The following is a 19973-nucleotide window of genomic DNA, read 5'->3' on the forward strand; positions in this document are numbered from 1 at the left end:
ATTAATTACCAAAACTAATAGCCTGTAAAAAAAAAAATCTTTGTTGACTTTTCCAGTCTTTGACTCTTCTCTATATAGGTTGTTTTATTTCTATTTTCCTTCAACCTGACTATTCCTTACTCTTTGCTAGATTGTCACATAGGTCACACTTTCTAACTGGAGAGTATGACATAGAGCTTTATTTTGGGATTTCTTTTTTTCCCCTTGTGAATATAATTATCACTTTTATAAAAATTATTTTCCCATTTGCATTTTTCAAAATATTTCCCCTAAACATTTTAATTTAATATATTTCAAACATACCTTTCCTCTCTAAGCTCTAACTTTACTCATGGTTCTCTCAAACATCCATTGGCATTTTATCACATTGCTCATTTGTTTTTTAAGGTCTTCCAATTTTATCTTTAAAACATATATTTTCTATCTTATTACATATTTGTCATGGTGTGTCTTCTGTTAAGACTGTGACCTCCCTTTTAAAGGCTAAGGTGTTTTTCTTAATTTTTTTGAAATTTAGAACTTCTTAAGGGCAAGAACTGTCAGAGATAATAGATCTGAAATTAGAAAGTCAATCCAACTTTTTCCTTTTTTCATGAAATGAAATTTTAACAATTGTTTCAAAAATGCCCCAAGTCCTTACTGAATGATGCTTTAAAATATTCCTTATATCTCCAAAGTAAAAAGCTTCTCTTATGAGCATAGTTATTATAAGCTATTAATATCAAATTAGTTATCTATTATTATCAAATACTACTTATACTTGAAAACGTGTATATAGCATTCTGCAATTCTACTAGTCTCACTAATAGGAGAGAAGAATCATTCTTTTAAAGTCATGCTAAGTTTTTGTCCTGATCATAGTTTTTAGTTATTTCTCTTGAAATGTAAATTACTGGTGAAATTGTTACCTTGGATTTGTATTTCCTATTAATTTTTAAATGCATTTTTTTGGCTATTACTGAATATTTTGCCAAAGAAAATTATTTTTTGTTTTAATTTTTTCAATCAAGAGACTGAAAAAATAAAGAAAAAAGCAAAATCTTACTTTTATGCACAGTAAAGTAAAACAAATTTCTATTTTGGCCAAAAAATATGTCTTAATATATATTCTGAATCCATTACTTATTTGTTCAGAGATAAGTAGCTTGACTACATGTGTGCAAAAACTTTTCAACTTTATCCAATCTCATTTTACAAAAAAACTGAGTCTTTAAGGCCGCATCACTTGGCTTAAGAGGTCCAAAGTAGAATTTGAACCTAGATCTTTCTAATTTTGATTTCAATGTTCTCTCCAATACTGGAGAAGAGAATGGTAAACTACTGTGATGTCTTTACCAAGAAAATTTTAAATGGAGTCACAAAGAGTTGGACATAACTGAAATATCAGCAAAGCATTTGTATATTGCTTTAGAGTTTGCAATATTTCAATATTATCTCACCCTTACAATGGGAAGTTTTTTAACGAAGGATACTGAGTAGATAAAAATACAAGTATCTACTGATCCTCCCACTAATTTCATTTAGGGAGATACATGAAGAAATATAGAATTAAACTACATAAAACATATCAAAAACTGTGAGATAAAAATATATACCAAAATTGAATTAAAAGAGTCATCTTTGTAGAGACAGAACAATATAGGCATATTTTTAAAATTAGGAATAGAATAGAAATGTACAGAAATCAAAGCATTTGAAGATAATCACTGACTGTCATAGAAATGAATCAAAACACTATTTTTGAGAAACAAGTAAAAAGGAGAAATAGGCAAAGTCCAGTTACTTAATGATAAATGGTTAAACAAGATACAAAGAATTATTAAAATGTACACAAAACCGCAAAGAAATTTTCAACAAGCTGAGATTTTCAAAAATAGTCAAGGAAATGTAACAGTTTAACGTGTAAAAGTGTAAAAATTAGAATGGATGAGCAAGGAATGAAATTTTGTGACAATCACTGTGGCCAGCCAAAGTTCCATTCTTATCTACAGGATTAAATTAAGTACTAAGAGGTAGACTGACAAGGAAACAATAGTTACCTGAGAGACTATTCCATTAGGCTCTATTCCATACACATATAGCCAGTCTAGTGATAATCATTTATTAGTTTCTTCAAGTATACTATGAACTGTTCTTAGTGTTGAGAATGTTAAGAAAATCAACAAGATCTCTATTGAAGAGTCACATTTTGAGGGAGGTAACAGATAAAAATTCATCTAGAAGCTGCATACAAAACATGGAGAATAATTTCAGAGGGAAGGAACTAGCACTGAGATATGAAGACTCCTTGAAAATGTTATCAGATTATAAGCCAGGGAAAATTAATAGAAAAGCCATGGAAAATGGATTGTACAAAAATTCAGATGATAAATGGGGTTCTATATACAAGAAATATCAAGTGAGAGAGAGAATGTAGCAATACTGGAAAGATGGAAAAAGCCAGATTGTGAAAGGATTTAAGTGCTAAGCAAAAGACTATATAGTGTTGAAAAATACAGATCACTACATATTTATTGGATAGTGACATGAATAAAACCTAATTAAGTATGCTAATTATTGAATGCAAAGTAGATGAGGAAGGGAGATCTAATAGAGGTTCTATAGTGCATGTTCAACGACCCATTGGGATGATGGCTATATGATAAGACATCAGAAGGAAGAAAAGATTACATAGGACATGAGAGAGGAATTCAAGCATGTGTGACTGCAACAAAGAGAAGAATGTAATAAGTAGTAATTGAATCTCTGGATGGTAAAAATTTTCAGGGAAAAAGAATTCTTTTGGGGGACATGCTGTGTTTGACATAACTAGTACTGGGAAATTGGAACTTGGGATAAAGAGTAGTTTTGTATATGGATATAATGATTAACTCCTTAGGAATTAGTGAGAACATCAAGAAATGTAAAGGTTAAAAAAAAAAGGATCTAGGTCTGCTTTGGAGATTAAAAGATGGAGTATTGAAGCAACGATTAAGAAAATTTAAAGCCTGTTGAGAGATCAAAAATCATTACTGAAATAAAGATTTTTTGATTTGGCAAATAAGAAATCATTAAAACTTTGGAAATAGCAGCTTTAAACAAAGATGGGTCTAATTGCAGAGGATTTAGATATGAGGCATGGAATTTAGAGAGTCTTAAGGGATTTGGTTAATTAGAAATGGAAATATATGTCATCAAGATGTAGGTCTCTTCAGTTTGTCATTAGGCAACAGATACATGATTAAAAGCTAGGAAGAGATTAAAGATTAGGGAAAGGGAGGGGACAATAGCGTGAACTCTGCTGAAGAAGTGAAGAAGCATGCAAGGGTTTAGAAAGAAGTAAAGTCCTCATTAGAGATAAAGGTAGAAGAAATTATTTGCAAGTTATGAGTCATGTGAGACAGGCATGGTTCATCCATAAAAATGACCTTAATTTTTCTTTGTGAAGTACAAAATAGAGAGTATTCTGTGATGATAGAAATTTTAGAATATAGTGAGTCAGAAAGCAGTAAGAACTACTTTCAAATAGCATCTAATTGAAATCATGTAATTGTAATTGTCACTATATCCATCAGAAGTCAAAACAATGAAATGCTGTTTATCTTAGTATCTTAATTGTATCTAAATGGAAATCACTACTTGATGCTGTCCCCTCCACCTTTTTCCTTTACCCTTTTTTCTGTTCTATAACCCCTCCCATTCCTGTTCCATTTTCCACTGCTTTTTTTGAAAATGAGGAAATAGGTAGTCTCATTTTCCTAATTTAAATGAAACTGTGTCTATAAAAAACACAGGCCCATAGCTCTAGAAATGAAAGTGACATCTACTTCACCCAACATACATTTTTTTTTAAATGATTTGGTCCAGGATAATAAGTGGTCTTGCTACTTCATTATGAAAAAGGTTTTATGTAAATGATAGATTCCTGGACAAGTTATATTTAAATTAATATCATATCCTTGATACAAAAGATATTTCTTTTGTATGATTAATATTAAGTAAATTTCCTTTTTTCATATGGTCTTTAAATTTCTTATTTCTACTACATGTGAACAATTTGTGCTAAAGGCAATATTTGAATCCACATTTCTGTTAACTTTTTTTCACTGTACTGTATCTCTTAATTTTGTACTTAAAAAAGGAGTTTTTTTCCCATTTCATTTTCCCCAAATTTTTTTGCATGTCCCCTTCCCTCCCCCCACAATTATTTCCATCTCTCAACTTTAATGGGCAAATGAAGATTATTCCCCTCACTGTCATTTTTTAAATTTTGGATATTTTGAGAACAGTACACATATCTCTTGGGCTCTGGTGTTTTATTGTCCAAAAGCCCCACAAGAAAAAGAACTCCCAGCCATTATCTCACCTTCAATTTGACAAAGAGACTGTGAGAAAGTAAGACAAGGAATGAAAGATGGGTAGTTAAGCAATTTAGAATCTTTGCTTTGCCCCTCTTCTCCAGCCTTTTGCAACTATGTATTCAGCTAGTGTCTGTTTTTTAAAAAATAAAATTGTGTTTTAATATAGAGGGAGGGGGGAATCTGCAGAAGTGGGAAAAATTGGGTTTGGAGAAGGCTAAGCCTCTGATATCTTCTGGTACAATCCAATAGGCATCAACAAAGATAATATTTAATGCCTTTTTCCAAAACTCTGGAATGCTTTATGGACACTACAGATAAAGGAGGTGCAAGTCTGACTTTCTTTCCCAAGTGTATATGTCTTAAGTACTTATTAGATTTTAGCAGATCAGGGATTCGAAGACTGTGAGAAGGAGAGTTAAGTGAACATGTTGACTGGGCTGATTTTGGGTATGTATATAACTCTTAGGGAATATTGGGAATAGGGGATAGAATGGAAGGAAAAGAATAGATTTCCAGTCCCTTGTCATCAGCTCTTGTCTGAGGATGGATCTCTGTGCATTATGCTTTTCTTCATACTGTCCAGGTATTCCTGTTGGGAGACAGCAAGAACTGAAGCCAAGATCCCATCATCATCCCAGTCATTCAAACCTAAAAAGGAAGGAGAAAAGAAGGGTCAAGAACTGAAAGATAACTTAGTACAAGGTCTAATCTTTTCTAGTCTACTGGTATAGCCAGTTTTTTCATTCCATCTATCAACCACAAAGCTATCAAAATTATAGTCCTAAAACATAGATCCTCACTCAAAAAACTACACCAATTAAGAATAAACTTAAAAAAACTAATAATCTGATTCCAACATATTTTCCCAGTTTAATACTTTTATATTTTGCTTTCCAGATAAAATGACCTACTTGCTATTCTTTTACTTCTATTTTTATTTCTAAAACTTTGTTTCCAGATTTCTCTTGTGTGAATGTTATTTCTCTAAAATAAAATACAAATTCCTAGGATTATATTTACTTTACTTAATTGGAGTTTAACAAAGTACTTATTGAATAAAAAAGGGAAAAAAAAACAAATAACCTCAGTATTTGGACTTTAAAAATGATATTTTACCAAATGCAGTGGGGGACATCTGTTGAATAAGAGCCCGACATTCCAAAGCAGGGTAGAGAGTTACCAGGGGAGAGGTAGCACAGTCACCCCCTGTTGCTGACTGACTGCTTGGTCCTATTGAAGAGAGATAGATTATTTGAGACTTTTGAGAAAGTAAGAGACTATTATTTATGGCAGTAATATCTCCTAATCTCTATTGCTTTGGAAGTCAGTGGTAATACTGACCTGGAGTACTAGGAGAAGGAGGTTTGGTGAAACTAAGAGCATGGTTTGGTGAGGAAGGCTTGTAGATCAGCTCTGGCTGATCAGAGTTTCGCTGTCTTGGAGACCGAACACCCCACTCTTCTAGATTGCTGGATGTAGCTGCTGTGGCAGAGGTGCATGTGGCACTAGCTTTCCGGGACTAGAGAAAAACAGAGGAGCCATGAAATGAAATCTATTCTCAGACCACATCAAAGCTTAATATTTTCAAAGGACCAATTTATGGCTGATAGCAATCACAGATTTAGACATCACTTAATTTTACTATTAATTTTCCTAAATGAAGATTACATAGAAATTATATGAGTAGTAAACAGTAGTGACCAAATAATTTTTCCTTTATAATAAAAGCTTTCTCTAAAAATTCACTTTCTTTTACTTTTGTTACCTTAGAAATCTAAGACTGACATACTTGTGTTTGACCCTTAATCTGCCGAGTCTGCTTTTCTTGGTCCCGAAGCCACTGCAAGTATGATTCTCGAGCCACTTGTTCCTCAATTGCCTCATTGGTAGCCTCCCAGTCACTGGCTCGTTTCTTATCTTCAAGCATTTGCTGCTCAATCCATGACTCCTCTGATGTTTTTATAGCACTTTTCATCAGAGATTGCTCTGCAAACTAAATATGAAGAAAAATGAAGAACAAAAAAAGAGGGAATTTGATGGGGGAGAGGATGTGGCACTAAAGAGTAGCACATTTTTAGTGATCAAGTGATTTTGAAAGGTGTATATTTAAGCAGCAGATACATATTAAAATATAGGAAGAGGCTAAACATTAGAAAAAGTTAGGGGATAACAGAAAGGACTCTGATGGAGAAGTGAAGTAAAGTGATAAAGCACGCATAACTTTGAAAAATAAAAAAGACATCATCAGAAATAAAGGTAAGAGAAGAAATTGTATGTAAACTATGAGTGATGTGAGGTCACCTATATAAAAATGACCTCTTCAACTCTCAGAAATATAAATGGTATGTCATTACTGTATCAGGTCCAGGTGGCAGACTCTTATGGTCTTTTTCCCCCCTTTCAATCATTAATCCTAATTCTGAAAGCTGATCCCAATCAGGAAAACATGAGTTCAAATCTGTCTTTAGTTGTTTGGACCCAGAAAGATTCACTTAATCAAATGTAACACAGGGATAACCATAATCTCTCAGAGTTGTGAAGTCAAATGGAATTTCTGTAAAGAACTTAGCACTAAAAGCTCAACATGGTTTCTCTTCCATTGTATGTCCCCAACTTAACACATTTTTTAAATGTGATACAAAATGAAGATTAAAGATTTATCACCAGCATTGCTCGAGCTAAAATGAATTTTGTTGAGCTTTATCCCTCTTGTTCAAAAATAGGTTTAAGAGCATAGTCCTTAGCTCTCTCTCTCTGTCCACTAAAACCCAAAGTAATGTCATAGCCTAAAGACTATCTATTCTGTAAAGAATTTAGCAGGAATATTTTCTACAAAATATATTCCTATGTATGGCCAAAAATTTTTAAAAAAGGAATAGATATTGGGATCAACAATTAGGTCAACTAAAATAAAATTAACCTCTATCAACTCCTGATTTAGATTTCCCTCGGGATCTATTTATTAAGTCTGCCACCAGGCCAAAAAAAGAGAAAAGAAACAAAGAAGGATTTATTGAGTTAAAAGGAATAGGTGTGGGACCAAAAAATGAAAGTTGGTATGTTCATCTAACATAAGTTAATTCTTGTGTTAACAGAATGATAGAAAAGTTCAAATGAGGAAGAGAAAGATTATAAAACTTCTTGCATATGATTTAGGGGAAAATTGTACTGAGGAATGGCATCTTTGATGTTCCATTTCTGAGTCTGAGAAGAAAAAAATTAAAAGGATGGGGACCATAAATGAAAGAAAAGTTGAACTGGAAAGGAGAAAAACTCCTAATGTACATCACACCTCTGATGATCCATTTGATTTCCTGTGAAAAGTTTTTGAGATGGACTCTGACTCACTTACCCCTGGTTTGAAGGAGGGAAGCCCCAGACCCACACCAATGGTAGCTTTGTTAGGATTCACCACAGAGTTATAGTGGATATTGCGGTGATAGCTGACCCGGATAGGCTCATCCTCATTTTGCTGGATACTATGGAATGTATTAATGGGTTCTGAAGAAGAAGAGGAGGATGAAGAAGAAGAAGAAAAAGAAGAAAAAGTGTAATGGCATCGCCAGGTTATTTACATCAACTCACCATCCCACTTACCCATTTAATTATAGAGGATGGTCAGTTCCAGCATTGCCCTACCTGTGCTATACTGATATACTTCCACAGGCCTGTTGTACATCTCAGCCATGGCCTGCATCTCAATGTGGTTTCCATGACAATTATTCTTTCGTTTCCGATTAATGTAGGTGGTGAAATCTTCAGTGACATAGTTAGAGAAATAGTCTGCATTCTTCATCTAGTGGTTTTGTTAGGGGAAGGAGGAGGGTTATAGAGGTTCAGATTGGGAAGAAAAGAAGAAGCAGTTCCTCCCCCTCCCATAATCCCCAAGTCTACCATTTTAAGTCTCACCAAATAATCCATACAATGTTTCCGAACAACTTCATGCATATCCTGGTCACCATATACTTGGTCTGCTGTAGAAAGAGGATATGTTACATTATAATTGGAAAAGGATCTTGAGGCCATTTGCTCCAATTATCTGATAATAGAGAAATCTAATTCCCCAAAAAGGAGATGATGTAGCACATAATGTATTAGTGACAGAAAAGGAGTAAGAGCCTGATCTTCTTGATTCCCAGAGAGCTTATAGTTTTATCTTTTCATTGATAAGAACTCTTTCATTGCCTAGGCTACAGAAAAAGCTCTCTTGCTCCCAGAAAAATCATAATGAATAAGGAAATTATGGAAGGCATATGATCCTGGGAAAAAATAAAAATATAGTGAGTGCATAGTCCTTGCATATTTTTCCATCAATTAAAAAAATTATCAAATTAAGCATCAAATGCTTTATAATTTGTATTATAGTATTTTATATATGATATTTTAGAGAAAGTTATTGATAAGATTTAGAGAAAGTTAACTGATATGACTAATATAACTTTCCAATATAGATTAGAAAGAGGTGAAAACAAAGAATGAAGACATTGCCAAAGCAAGCAAATCTAGGAATACATTAAAAAGATCATTTCTGTGAATTTTCTCTCTTTGGATTTCCACTTGTCATCTCTACAAAAGAATAGATAACACTTAGTGGTCATGATAATGGCAACTGCCAATCCTAGTTTACAGAACAATGAGAGTGTGAGGGGTAATTGGAGAAAATTTCTTTTTCCTTCCAGTAGAATATAAGTAGATTTAGAGAAAGAGAAGAATTAATTCTACATTGCCTACTTTTGAAGTTGCTAAATAAAGATCTTTGTTCTAACTGAAGGCAAAAAAACATTCTAGTTTGGCATCTTTATTTAAAAAAATTTTCTCGTAAATTTAGTGATCATTAACAAGAATTTCAATTCACAAAATTTACATGATAACATATACATATTTAACATATATATAAAGGTAACAAATATAACACACATATAAAATACATTATATTACAATATAAAAATATTCAAAAAAGCTATGAATTTTTGTTACATGTAGTTGCTTTTAAGAAGTATAGACATACTGAATTTAATAAGGCAGTAAGGCAACATTTTTTGTTTTCCCTTTATAGTATTTTGTTTATTTCTTAATGTTTAAATAAAGATATTGATGTTTTATATGTGTGTGAGAGCCAGAGACAGACTGTAAAAGACAAGGAAGAAGAGTTTATATTTAATATTACTATTACCATAGAGAGGTCATGAAGAATGAAATATGCCTTTTAAAAAGCTTATTTTAGAGACTTCCAAATCTCAGTAACCCTTAAGAATTTGAGGCAAGGTAGTACCCAGAGGTTTTCAAATGACAGAAATGCATTTCTAATGCAAATTAGAATGCAAATTTTTTAAAAATTATTTTCAGTTACAAATTCTCTCCCTCCTTTTACCTTTCCCTAACCATTAAGAAATAAGAAATATGAATCCCATTATAAGTATGAAGCCATGTGTACATATATTTTCATATTACCCATGCAAACAGTTCTCAAAAGATCTATAAATTATTAATTACATGACATATAAGGCCTCACAAGAGAAATGAAAATCAAAATAATATTGTAAATGAACAGTGTTAACAGATGGCAAAAGGCAATACTGGAGGAATTGTGATACAATATGCACACTGGTATAATACTATGAAATGGCATAACTATTTTGGAAAATAATAAGGAATTATGAAAATCAAGTGATTATATCAAAATCTGATACTAAATTTAAATTCCAAGATCACTAATAAGAACTAAGTTTTCATGTACAGCAAATTATTGATGTCAGGATTTTTTGTAATACAAAAGAATTAGAAATAAAATATTCATTGATTGGGGAACAGCTAAACTTTAGTATGAAATGCTGGACTGAGAGTCAGTAATAACTGAGTTCCAATCTGGTCTCAGATGCTTACTAGCTATGTGATTTTAGGCAAGGCGCGCATTTAGGGTTACCCTAAATCCTGCTAGCTTCAATTTCCTCAGCTGTAAAATGGATTGGAAAAGGATTGGAAAAATCACTCCAGTGTCTTTTTTTTTTTTTACATAGTTATGATGGCATATTTTTGTTTTTGTGGACTAATTGGTATTGTGACTTGCCCAGCGTCACACAGCTAGGAAGTATTAACTGTCTCAGGGCAGATTTGAACTCAGGCCTTCCTGATTTCAGGTTGGTGCTCTATCCACTGTGTCACCTCCAGTATCTCACCAGTAACTATTCTTAAAAAACCAAATGGACAGTCAGATATGATGGAAAATAGTTGGACAACAAGAACAACAAGCCATATCCTAGTTTTTCCTGGATTTACAGCAAAAGATTAATGGGATGAAATTATTATGGTCATTACAACTTTTCCTTCTCTTATGATAGCTATTCTTATCTAGAACCAATTTCTGAAACTGTGATTCATAACCTTATATGGGATGGACCTCATAATTGAATGAATTCTTATTGTTACTGAACTCAATTCTCATGGTTGTAAACTTGTGGTTATCAGTAAATGTTTGATTTGTATACTTATTTTATATGTCTATATGTTGTGGACTCATGTAAAAAGTTTTCAGGCAAAAAGAGATTACAAATGGAAAAAAGTTTTAGATTCTTAATCTTCATCTAGAGTATATCAGATACCTTAAATGAAAAATCAAAATCTTAGTCTATTTCAATTTTAATGACTGGGCAGTAGCGTTAACCAGAAACTTAAAATGGCACTTTCAATAAGGATAATGCCTATCTCATCTGATGATCACTTTCATAAGTGGATCATATAATGGTATTATATATGGAATTGGTTAGACTTCTCCTTTCTTGATTCCTGGACGTTGGCCTAGTTTTCCCTTCTACTCATTTTTGGGTAGATTGGCTCCTTCACTTCAGTGCTTAAAAAACATTGGTACCGAACACATAAAATTAAAGCAGATTCTAATTTAATGCCCAAGAAAACTAAGAAGAACAGGAAAAAAGGACAAGAATACTTAAGAGGCTCACCAACAGCTCTGAATAAGCAAGCTCCATCCTCCTTCATCTGCTTGATTATGAATCCTTTCTTATCTTTTAGGGCCTTCTCAAACCAGTGTTCCTGCTAAAATAAGTAGTAGTAATTAGCACAATAACTAAAGTCTCTAGCCTCTAATCACTTGACTAAAATCCTGAAAATATGTAATGAAGGCAAAATCTTCTATCAAGTATCTCAAAAACTTATCTGTAATCTAGTTTCCTTATCTGTAAAATGAGCTGGAGCAGAAGATAAACCATTTAAATATTTTTGCCCAGAAATCCCCCAAAGGGTCACAAAGAACTTACTTAAAACTTATTACAAATGAATTTTATACTCCATTAATATTTCTTGGATCTGGGCAGTTTTTCTACATGATCTAAACTAATTTACCTTTTATATATCTTTTGACCTATTAGGCTTCCTTAAAACCTAGCTAAGAACATTCTTCTTTTTTAGTTCTATTTCATTTTAGTGTTTTATTCTGAGATTTTCCATAACTTATCTAATATTTGCATAGAATTCTTTTTTATTTATATATTGTTTCCCCTGTAGTTTTTTTGCCTTTTTTTTTTTTTTTTTGGTATCACATACTAGGTGTTTGATAAAAGCTGATTAAACAGCTTTCACCTACAATGCTTTAATATCTTTAATAAGATGGCCTAATCTTTACAGGTTTATCTTGGATGACTATAAATATGAAGCAAGAAAGCCAGCCTAAATGCTGCAAATACCTAGATGTTTATTTAAAAAACCAAACCAAACCAAACAAACAACAACAAAAAAAAAAAACCAAAGGACTGCTCATAAAAAAAAGATAACAACAGTAAGATAAATAAGCTATAGTTACCCTATTTGATTACAGAATTAGATATAATGAAATATAATAAATTACTTCATTAGTTCTACAGATTTTGTAATAAATGCTGTAAACACCTAGATGTTTAATTTTTTAAAAATTGGATTGACTTTATGTTTTATCTTTGGGCTACATATTCAGATTCTACTATACTTCATTCAAGTCATATTGACCTAGTAGATCTTTTTTTTTTTTTTTTTTGCCTTTTATATTCCATCTCAATAAATCTTTTAAGTGTCCATTAAGACCTAGCTCAAATATCTATCCCTTTAATTTTTCCACTAATTCTTTGATTCTGCCTTCAAATCAATTTAATGTATTTTGTATTTATTAATTTGTATTATCTGTAAATTAAATATTTACTAAATGTAATGTATTAGGTTTACTATTCATGTTCGTTTTCCTTTTAGCTTTGAGTTTTTAGAAAGTCATAGCCTTTTATCTTAAACTATGAATACAAAAAAAAATCTATTTTTGTCTTTTGTGTTCTTGAAAATCAACTAGAAAGAATTTCTAAGAGCTTGTGTCTCTTATTCTCTTCAGCTTCTCTAATTCAATGATAAAGAATAGCAGGTAAATATTTTAGGAAAGTAGCAAAAATTGGGGTGGTTTGCAAGTGAAAGATATCATATGAGTAAACATGGTGAAGTTTTAATAAAACTTACTTCTCTTTTTTATTTTGGCCTTTGAGTTTTCCCTGATTCTGAAGCACTTATGATTTACATTCTTTATTTGGAAAGAATGGAATAACTGCAATAATTATTTGAGCTATTTTATATAGCTCAAAAAATATATAAAATATAAAATATATTATATATTCACATATATAATATATTTTATATATTTTCTGGCAGTTAATGTTTGATCAGAGTAAAACTCAGTTATAAACTACTTTGGTTTTGGTTCAGGGAAACCTGGAAAATTGGGAAATATTATCTGTTGTTTTCTATATCTTAAGTATATTTGGCTGAAATTTGGTTAGAAAACTGGTTGAACTAATTTTAATTTTGAAGTTGGTCAATTGAAACCCATTCATTGGTAGGCATGTCAATTATACCTGTTTTAAATCCTGAAACGAAGAGTGGATGGAAGGTATAGATATTGATTGGGTTTATGAATTCTTGGAAATTTTTGATTTATTAGGTAACATGCCTAGATTATGAGATTTAATTGTAAAATGATCTTATATTTTATTTTCTTTTTCCACATTTGGCACATAAAATGGTACAGTTTAGGAAAATATTTTCTATATCAATCAAAGATTGTAATTTTTGGGGAAAGTTAATTTATCTCCTAGATGAGATTAGAGTACTTGGAAAGTTATTTCATTATATAATTGTTATGGCTGGAAAACCTGAAGGTATTATAGGTGATCAGAATTCTGGGTTTGAAATCTGGAAGTCATGTATATAGACTCAAATTTGGCCTCAAATATCACAGTTGAGTAAATCAATTCACTATGATTCAGTGTTTTCATTTTTACAGTGAACTGAAAAAGGAAAAACAATCCTAAATAAGGTTATCGAGATTTGGGCAAAAAGCTCAAAATATTGGGAAAAAACTTATTTAAAGTCTTATATTAGTATTAGGTAGTATAATTTGAGGAGGAAAATACCTTGAACATGAAAATATTTGTTATTGAAAACTAAAGAATGAAAATGATATTAGATTGTGGTAACTGGCAATTTTTATGTGCAGTTGAGAAAAAAAAAACACATGTAAGTAATGAGATTTGCTTTTGCCTTTGTGAAGAACAGGCCATTAGGAATTGAAGGAATGATCAAATCATTGATATTATTCTTATGGGGGAAGAAACAACTTATTTGTTAATTTTTGAAAGTTTGAGTAACAGTTTTTGTAAGGAAGGAATGGTTGTATATGGCAGTTTTCGGGTAGAGTAAGAGTAAATTTTGTTTTTCCAAAATAAAGGTAAATGATAGATGATAGATAAAGGTATAAACAAGTGGAGAAAGACAAAAAAAAAAAAAATTAGAAAAGAAATGTTTTGAAGGAAGCAGAAGAAATAAAAGTTTTTTAGAAAATAAAAGTAGAGGATTCAGTAAAAGAAAAAACTTTAAAATATATTGTGACAACTGAATTTAATATTTCTGATTTTTAGAGGTAGACAAAATTACCTGTTCCACAGTAGCGGGGTCCATGGCTTCAATACGTGAAGCTGCGGCATCGTATTCATCCTCACTGTTGTACCCTGCACCACATTCATCTAGATCAGAGTTAGCACTCGGATTACTGCAAGTCTGTTGACGTCGCCTCTTACTAAGGCCTGGACCGGAACAGCAACTAACAGGGCCTCCCGCTGCGCCCAGGCCCAGTCCATCCCCTGTAGTAATATTGCCACTGGAGCTACCGGATTGGGGTGGTCCTGGTCCGGGAGGTGGCGAAACTTGTGACCGTGAACCCATAGCTACCCCACCTCGACCGCTTACACCGGGAGCCCACCGCGGAAGTGCCGGTGGCGGTGAGGATCGAGGTCTAACACCTGAAGGACCAGGGCCAGGCCCTTCTCCTCGGTCAGAACCAACTTGGTTAGGGTTACATCCTACTTGTTCCCCATCTGGGCTGCTTTCTCCATCTGTTGATGGTGGAGGCGGCTTCTTCGGCAAAATGGTCATAACTGTAGTAACCGAACGTCAAAACTCAAAATAAAGAATATCTTGAAGTAAAAGAAAAAAACAGGAAGAGATTGGAAAAAAGACCCGGATGAAGTAGTACGTTGCAGGAAAGGGGGCGTGGCTAAAAGGAAATCAAAACAAAAGAAAAAAGCTTTTAAAAAACCCAACAGAATTGAATTAATTAAAGGAAAAAAATCTCAAAGATGAAGAAAAAAACTATTTAAAATACTTTACATAATGAAGCAAAAATATCTTATGGACTTAATCTTGATACTTATAAATAACTATTTTGAAGTTAAAAAAATACAGGAAAAAATCAAAAGCTTTTAAAATGTCAGCAAAAAATATTTTAAAAGAAATATGCCAGTAAAAAATAAGAATATTATCAGAAGAAATACTTAAAGTTTTAAAGCTTCAATTCACATGGACTTTTTTATTTTAATTTTAAATTTCAATAAAATAATACTGATTTATAAATAAAAAATAAAATAATAAAACCATTAAAATTATAGGGTTACTATTCTTTAAAGAACAAATACCCAAATTATTCCATAATTGACAAAATACTAAAAGTAACCAAAAAAAACTTTTAATTTAATCCTGAAGTTAGTTAAAAATAAAACTGAAAAACTAAAAATATTAAATATTAAAATTTAAGTTTATAAGTATGTATGCACTTTTCAGTTTTAAAAACTTTAAACATTTTTGACAAATAAAACCCTCCTTAATCCTCTTTACTGAGCCTGTTAAGAGCACTTCCCATATCAGTTGGTAAAAATTCAACTGAAAGTATTGAGAAACCCAAATTCTCTGAACTTTAAAATAAATTTTGTTTTTCTAATTTGAAGTCCTTCACAGAACTCCATCATTAATAAATTCAGTTCCAAGAAATTTAAATTGGTTGTTACCACATGAATTACTTGGAATATAAAATTCAAAATATGCTATTATATCTAAGATATATTATTACACTTAACCAAAAGTTATTAAATTATACATTTGAAATTTTTAGCAGCATGAATTAAGAAACATCAACATTTAATTGACACTGGAGAAGTAAACATATTATTAGAAAAAACTTTACACATCTGCTCTCATTATGAAGTATAATTAAAGTTGAAATTACATCCAGGAACTAGATAAAACCAGTAAGACCTAATATTAACAAAATTTAAACATTTATACTAGGTTATTGTGATTAGCACAACACAAATGGACGAGTCGCAGTTGAAAATAAGGAGACAGGATTGCTGATAATTCAACTGGACAATTTATTGAGAGAAATCATATACTTATGTATCTCAAAACCATAGGTTATGAAAAGAATTGTTCTGTAACCAACCCTGGTTTCTGTTTGCTATGATCTAATTCTCTAAAATGTTATTATTTTTTGGAGACTCAATCTTATGTAAAGTTCACAATGCTTCAGTAAGTGAGCCAGGACCTTATGTTTTCTCATGATTTCAAGTTTAAATGAACTTTTGATTTTAGAAGAAGGGGTACATCCCAGTTACCAAAATCTCTAGCTTTTTTATTTGTTTATTTGTTTATTCAGATGCTCTCAAATCTGGAAATCTGAGATCCTGCCTACAGACATTCTCCACAATTCTTTTAACAATGGTCAGAAAACGGATTATCAGAGTAGGTCCACAGGTACACACACATACACAAACACACATATATATGTGTATATATAAGCATAACATACATACATATGTATGTAAAATTACAGCAAATGTTATGAGCATAATTTTATATCCAATGGCATTAAATGTTCCTTTTGCTCCCTTAATCCAATCAGCAATTGTTTGGGCAGTCTGGTCAGGTTCTAGATTTTCATGTAACTTTTTTTAACATATCAGCAATTTTTTGAAGATCTTCAATATCCAATATAGCATTTGAATTTTCCTATGATCCATTAAGATGATTTCTAATTTTATTTCATTCCCACTTTGACTCATATTCCTTGTGATTCATATAGAAACTAGTGAATCTGTAACTACACACCAATCTTTATCTAATCTTTGATATTTCTATTTCTTGTCCTATTTCTTTCTTTTTTTTTAAATATTGTATTGTACTTTATTTTATAATAACTTTATATTGACAGAATCCATGCCAGGGTAATTTTTTTTTTACAACATTATCCCTTGCACTCGCTTCTGTTCCAATTTTTCCCCTCTCTCCCTTCACCTCCTCCCCTAGATGGCAAGCAGTCCTATACATGTTAGATATGTTGCAGTATATCCTAGATACAATATATGTTTGCAGAACTGAACAGTTCTCTTGTTGCACAGGGAGAATTGGATTCAGAAGGTATAAATAACCCGGGAAGAAAAACAAAAATGCAGATAGTTCACATTCGTTTCCCAGTGGGTTTTTTTTTTTTTTTTTGGATGTAGCTACTTCTGTCCATCATTTATCAGTTGAAACTCAGTTAGGTCTCTTTGTCAAAGAAATCCACTTCCATCAGAATACATCCTCATACAGTATCGTTGTTGAAGTGTATAATGATTTCCTGGTTCTGCTCATTTCACTCAGCATCAGTTCATGTAAGTCTCGCCAGTCCTCTCTGTATTCATCCTGCTGGTCATTTCTTACAGAACAATAATATTCCATAACATTCATATACCACAATTTACCCAGCCATTCTCCAATTGATGGGCATCCATTCATTTTCCAGTTTCTAGCCACTACAAACAGGGCTGCCACAAACATTTTGGCACATACAGGTCCCTTTCCCTTCTTTAGTATTTCTTTGGGATATAAGCCCAGTAGAAACACTGCTGGATCAAAGGGTATGCACAGTTTGATAACTTTTTGGGCATAATTCCAGATTGCTCTCCAGAATGGCTGGATTTGTTCACAACTCCACCAACAATGCATCAGTGTCCCGGTTTTCCCGCATCCCCTCCAACATTCATCATTATTTTTTCCTGTCATCTTAGCCAAGCTGACAGGTGTGTAGTGGTATCTCAGAGTTGTCTTAATTTGCATTTCTCTGATCAATAATGATTTGGAGCATATTTTCATATGGCTAAAAATAGTTTTAATTTCTTCATTTGAAAATTGTCTGTTCATATCCTTAATTGATTCATAGCTTCATAAAACTCCTGATTAATGTTTGTTTTGCATAACAAATCCTTTAGGATTCAGATTTAGTTATTCAGAGTAAGTTCATGCAATCATTAGCTTGAACAACTTGGTTTTCACCAATTGTTACAGACATAGCAAGTGAGCTTTTGGGATTATAGTCTTTATCCATTGTGTTTATAGCTTCTCTGCTGATCTATTGGCTTGCTGCTAGGGCAAAGTAGCCCCACTGTGTTAAAGTTCTCCCTGCAGATTTTCCCCTGGCTGAGATCACACCCTGCCCCCTTCCAGTCTGTTCACCTGTGGGCTTTCTGAGGTCTATGCCTGGCCTAATCACATCTATCCTTTCCCGCCAGCAAAAACAGACCTTTTCTGGTAAATTTTGAAAATATCTTCCGTAATAATGTGTTGCACTCCCAATATTCGTGAGTTGTGACAGTCAAGCACTAATTCTGAGGCAGAATAAGATTGAGGGAAAAGGAGACTTTAGAAGATATATGTGTCCTCTTTGCCATCTTGGCTCCACCCCAAACAAACCCAAACTTAACAGAAAAGTTAACATATAAGGACCAAAATCACAGAGTAATTTTAAGGAAGTCAACAGGGACAAATTGTTTCAACACAGCAATTGTTTCTTTTCTTTTCTTTTTTCTTTTTACCTGGGAAATAAATACTTTATGTTTAGGATTTAACTCAACGATAGGATAAGCTCAAAAGAAAGATTGACAGTAAAAGTAAAAGTAGTAATCACATTACACAAATTACACATTACAGAAAAAATTACACATTACACAGAGAAAGAAGGCATGATACAAATACAGAGGCATTAGAGGGGGAGAAGAGTTCTGAAACCCTACTCATATTGGGAATGTGTTTAATAGGCAAGACTACATATATATATTATGGAGGGTGTGGCACTCTCCAAACTCTTTGAAGAAATGAGGGATAGATGAATAAGCATCTATATATAGATGCTATATATATATATATATATATATATATATAAATATATTTATATATTTATATATATATGTAGATATATATATTTATATATTTATATATATGTAGATATATATATATATTTATATATTTATATATATATATGTAGATATATATATATATATGTAGATCTATATATATAGAGAGGGATAGGTGAGAAGCAAAAGATGAGGGAAGAATGACCCCTGGTATGTTCCCAAGTAACTAACTTGAAGCTCTAAGAGCCTCTTTACATATGCTCTCCCAAAGGCTGACTCCTCCTTCTGGAGGCAGGGATTAAGGGAGGTGTGAATTCGGATACTTTATACTAAGCCCTGCAATCTCCCAAACCTGTGGAACTCCAATGAGTAAAGGTGTGAACACAAGCATTGTTTCTCAGTTCCACTTAATACTTTGTTTCTTCTGGTCCATAACATCTCCTAGGATCAAATCAATCATACTGAACCATGCTAAATTATATAATTATTGTCTCTATCAACTGTAATGACTTAATGGTTTGTAAAGCTTCTAACAGGGGAAGTTTGTGGTTTTTCTTCCCAGTGTAAATGTTTTTTCATGACTACACATGAATAATCTACATCAAATTGTTTGCATTCCCAATGGGGGCAGGGAGATTAGGAGAGTACAACTCTGAGTAAACTCAGAGGTTTAAAAATGAATGTTAAAAAGTGCTTTTGCATATAAATTTATTTTAAAATAAAACAAATTCGTTGTGTATACATAGATATACATATATGTGGGGTGTGTGTGTGTGTGTGTGTGTGTGTGTGTGTGTGTGATTTTACCATGCATTTGGATACTAATGGATACTAATCAGAGTTTTAGAATGGAGTTTATCAGCCTGCCTCAAGGCATGACCTTGAGGAAAGGGAGAACAGGGTTTCATAGAGTCCTAGCTAAATTTCATCAGCCAAGGAGTAAACACAAGGCAATCTTGGAGCCAGCCCATTTCCTTATCTAAAAGCAGTTGCTGCTTTTAGTTTTTAGTTCTATAGAAAAAATATTTTTTAAGCTATGGAAACCAAGAAAGAGGGAATCCAGCAAGAGGTCAGGGTTTGCACAAAATGTCAAGGACAGGATAGAGTT

At 32.5% G+C, this 19973-nt stretch overlaps 1 protein-coding gene across 2 annotated transcripts; it reads right to left on the reverse strand.

The window, feature by feature from the left end:
- Positions 1–4278: 4278 nt before the first annotated feature.
- On the reverse strand, positions 4279–14871 carry LOC127542337 (OTU domain-containing protein 5-like). 2 transcript variants are annotated; one of them, XM_051967824.1, is made up of 9 exons: positions 14298–14871; positions 11297–11390; positions 8250–8314; positions 7980–8136; positions 7693–7841; positions 6130–6333; positions 5682–5859; positions 5457–5570; positions 4279–4988 (listed from the first exon to the last, which is right to left on the reverse strand). In XM_051967824.1, exons 1-9 carry the CDS (start codon positions 14793–14795, stop codon positions 4867–4869), a joined length of 1581 nt encoding a protein of 526 aa, XP_051823784.1. In that variant the 5' UTR covers positions 14796–14871; the 3' UTR covers positions 4279–4866. The 2 variants fall into 2 exon arrangements, with proteins under 2 accessions (XP_051823784.1, XP_051823785.1); XM_051967825.1 differs by lacking the exons at positions 7693–7841; positions 7980–8136.
- Positions 14872–19973: the final 5102 nt, after the last annotated feature.

This window comes from Antechinus flavipes, chromosome X (genome assembly GCF_016432865.1).
Source record: "Antechinus flavipes isolate AdamAnt ecotype Samford, QLD, Australia chromosome X, AdamAnt_v2, whole genome shotgun sequence".
In the NCBI taxonomy this organism is placed as follows: Eukaryota; Metazoa; Chordata; class Mammalia; order Dasyuromorphia; family Dasyuridae; genus Antechinus; species Antechinus flavipes.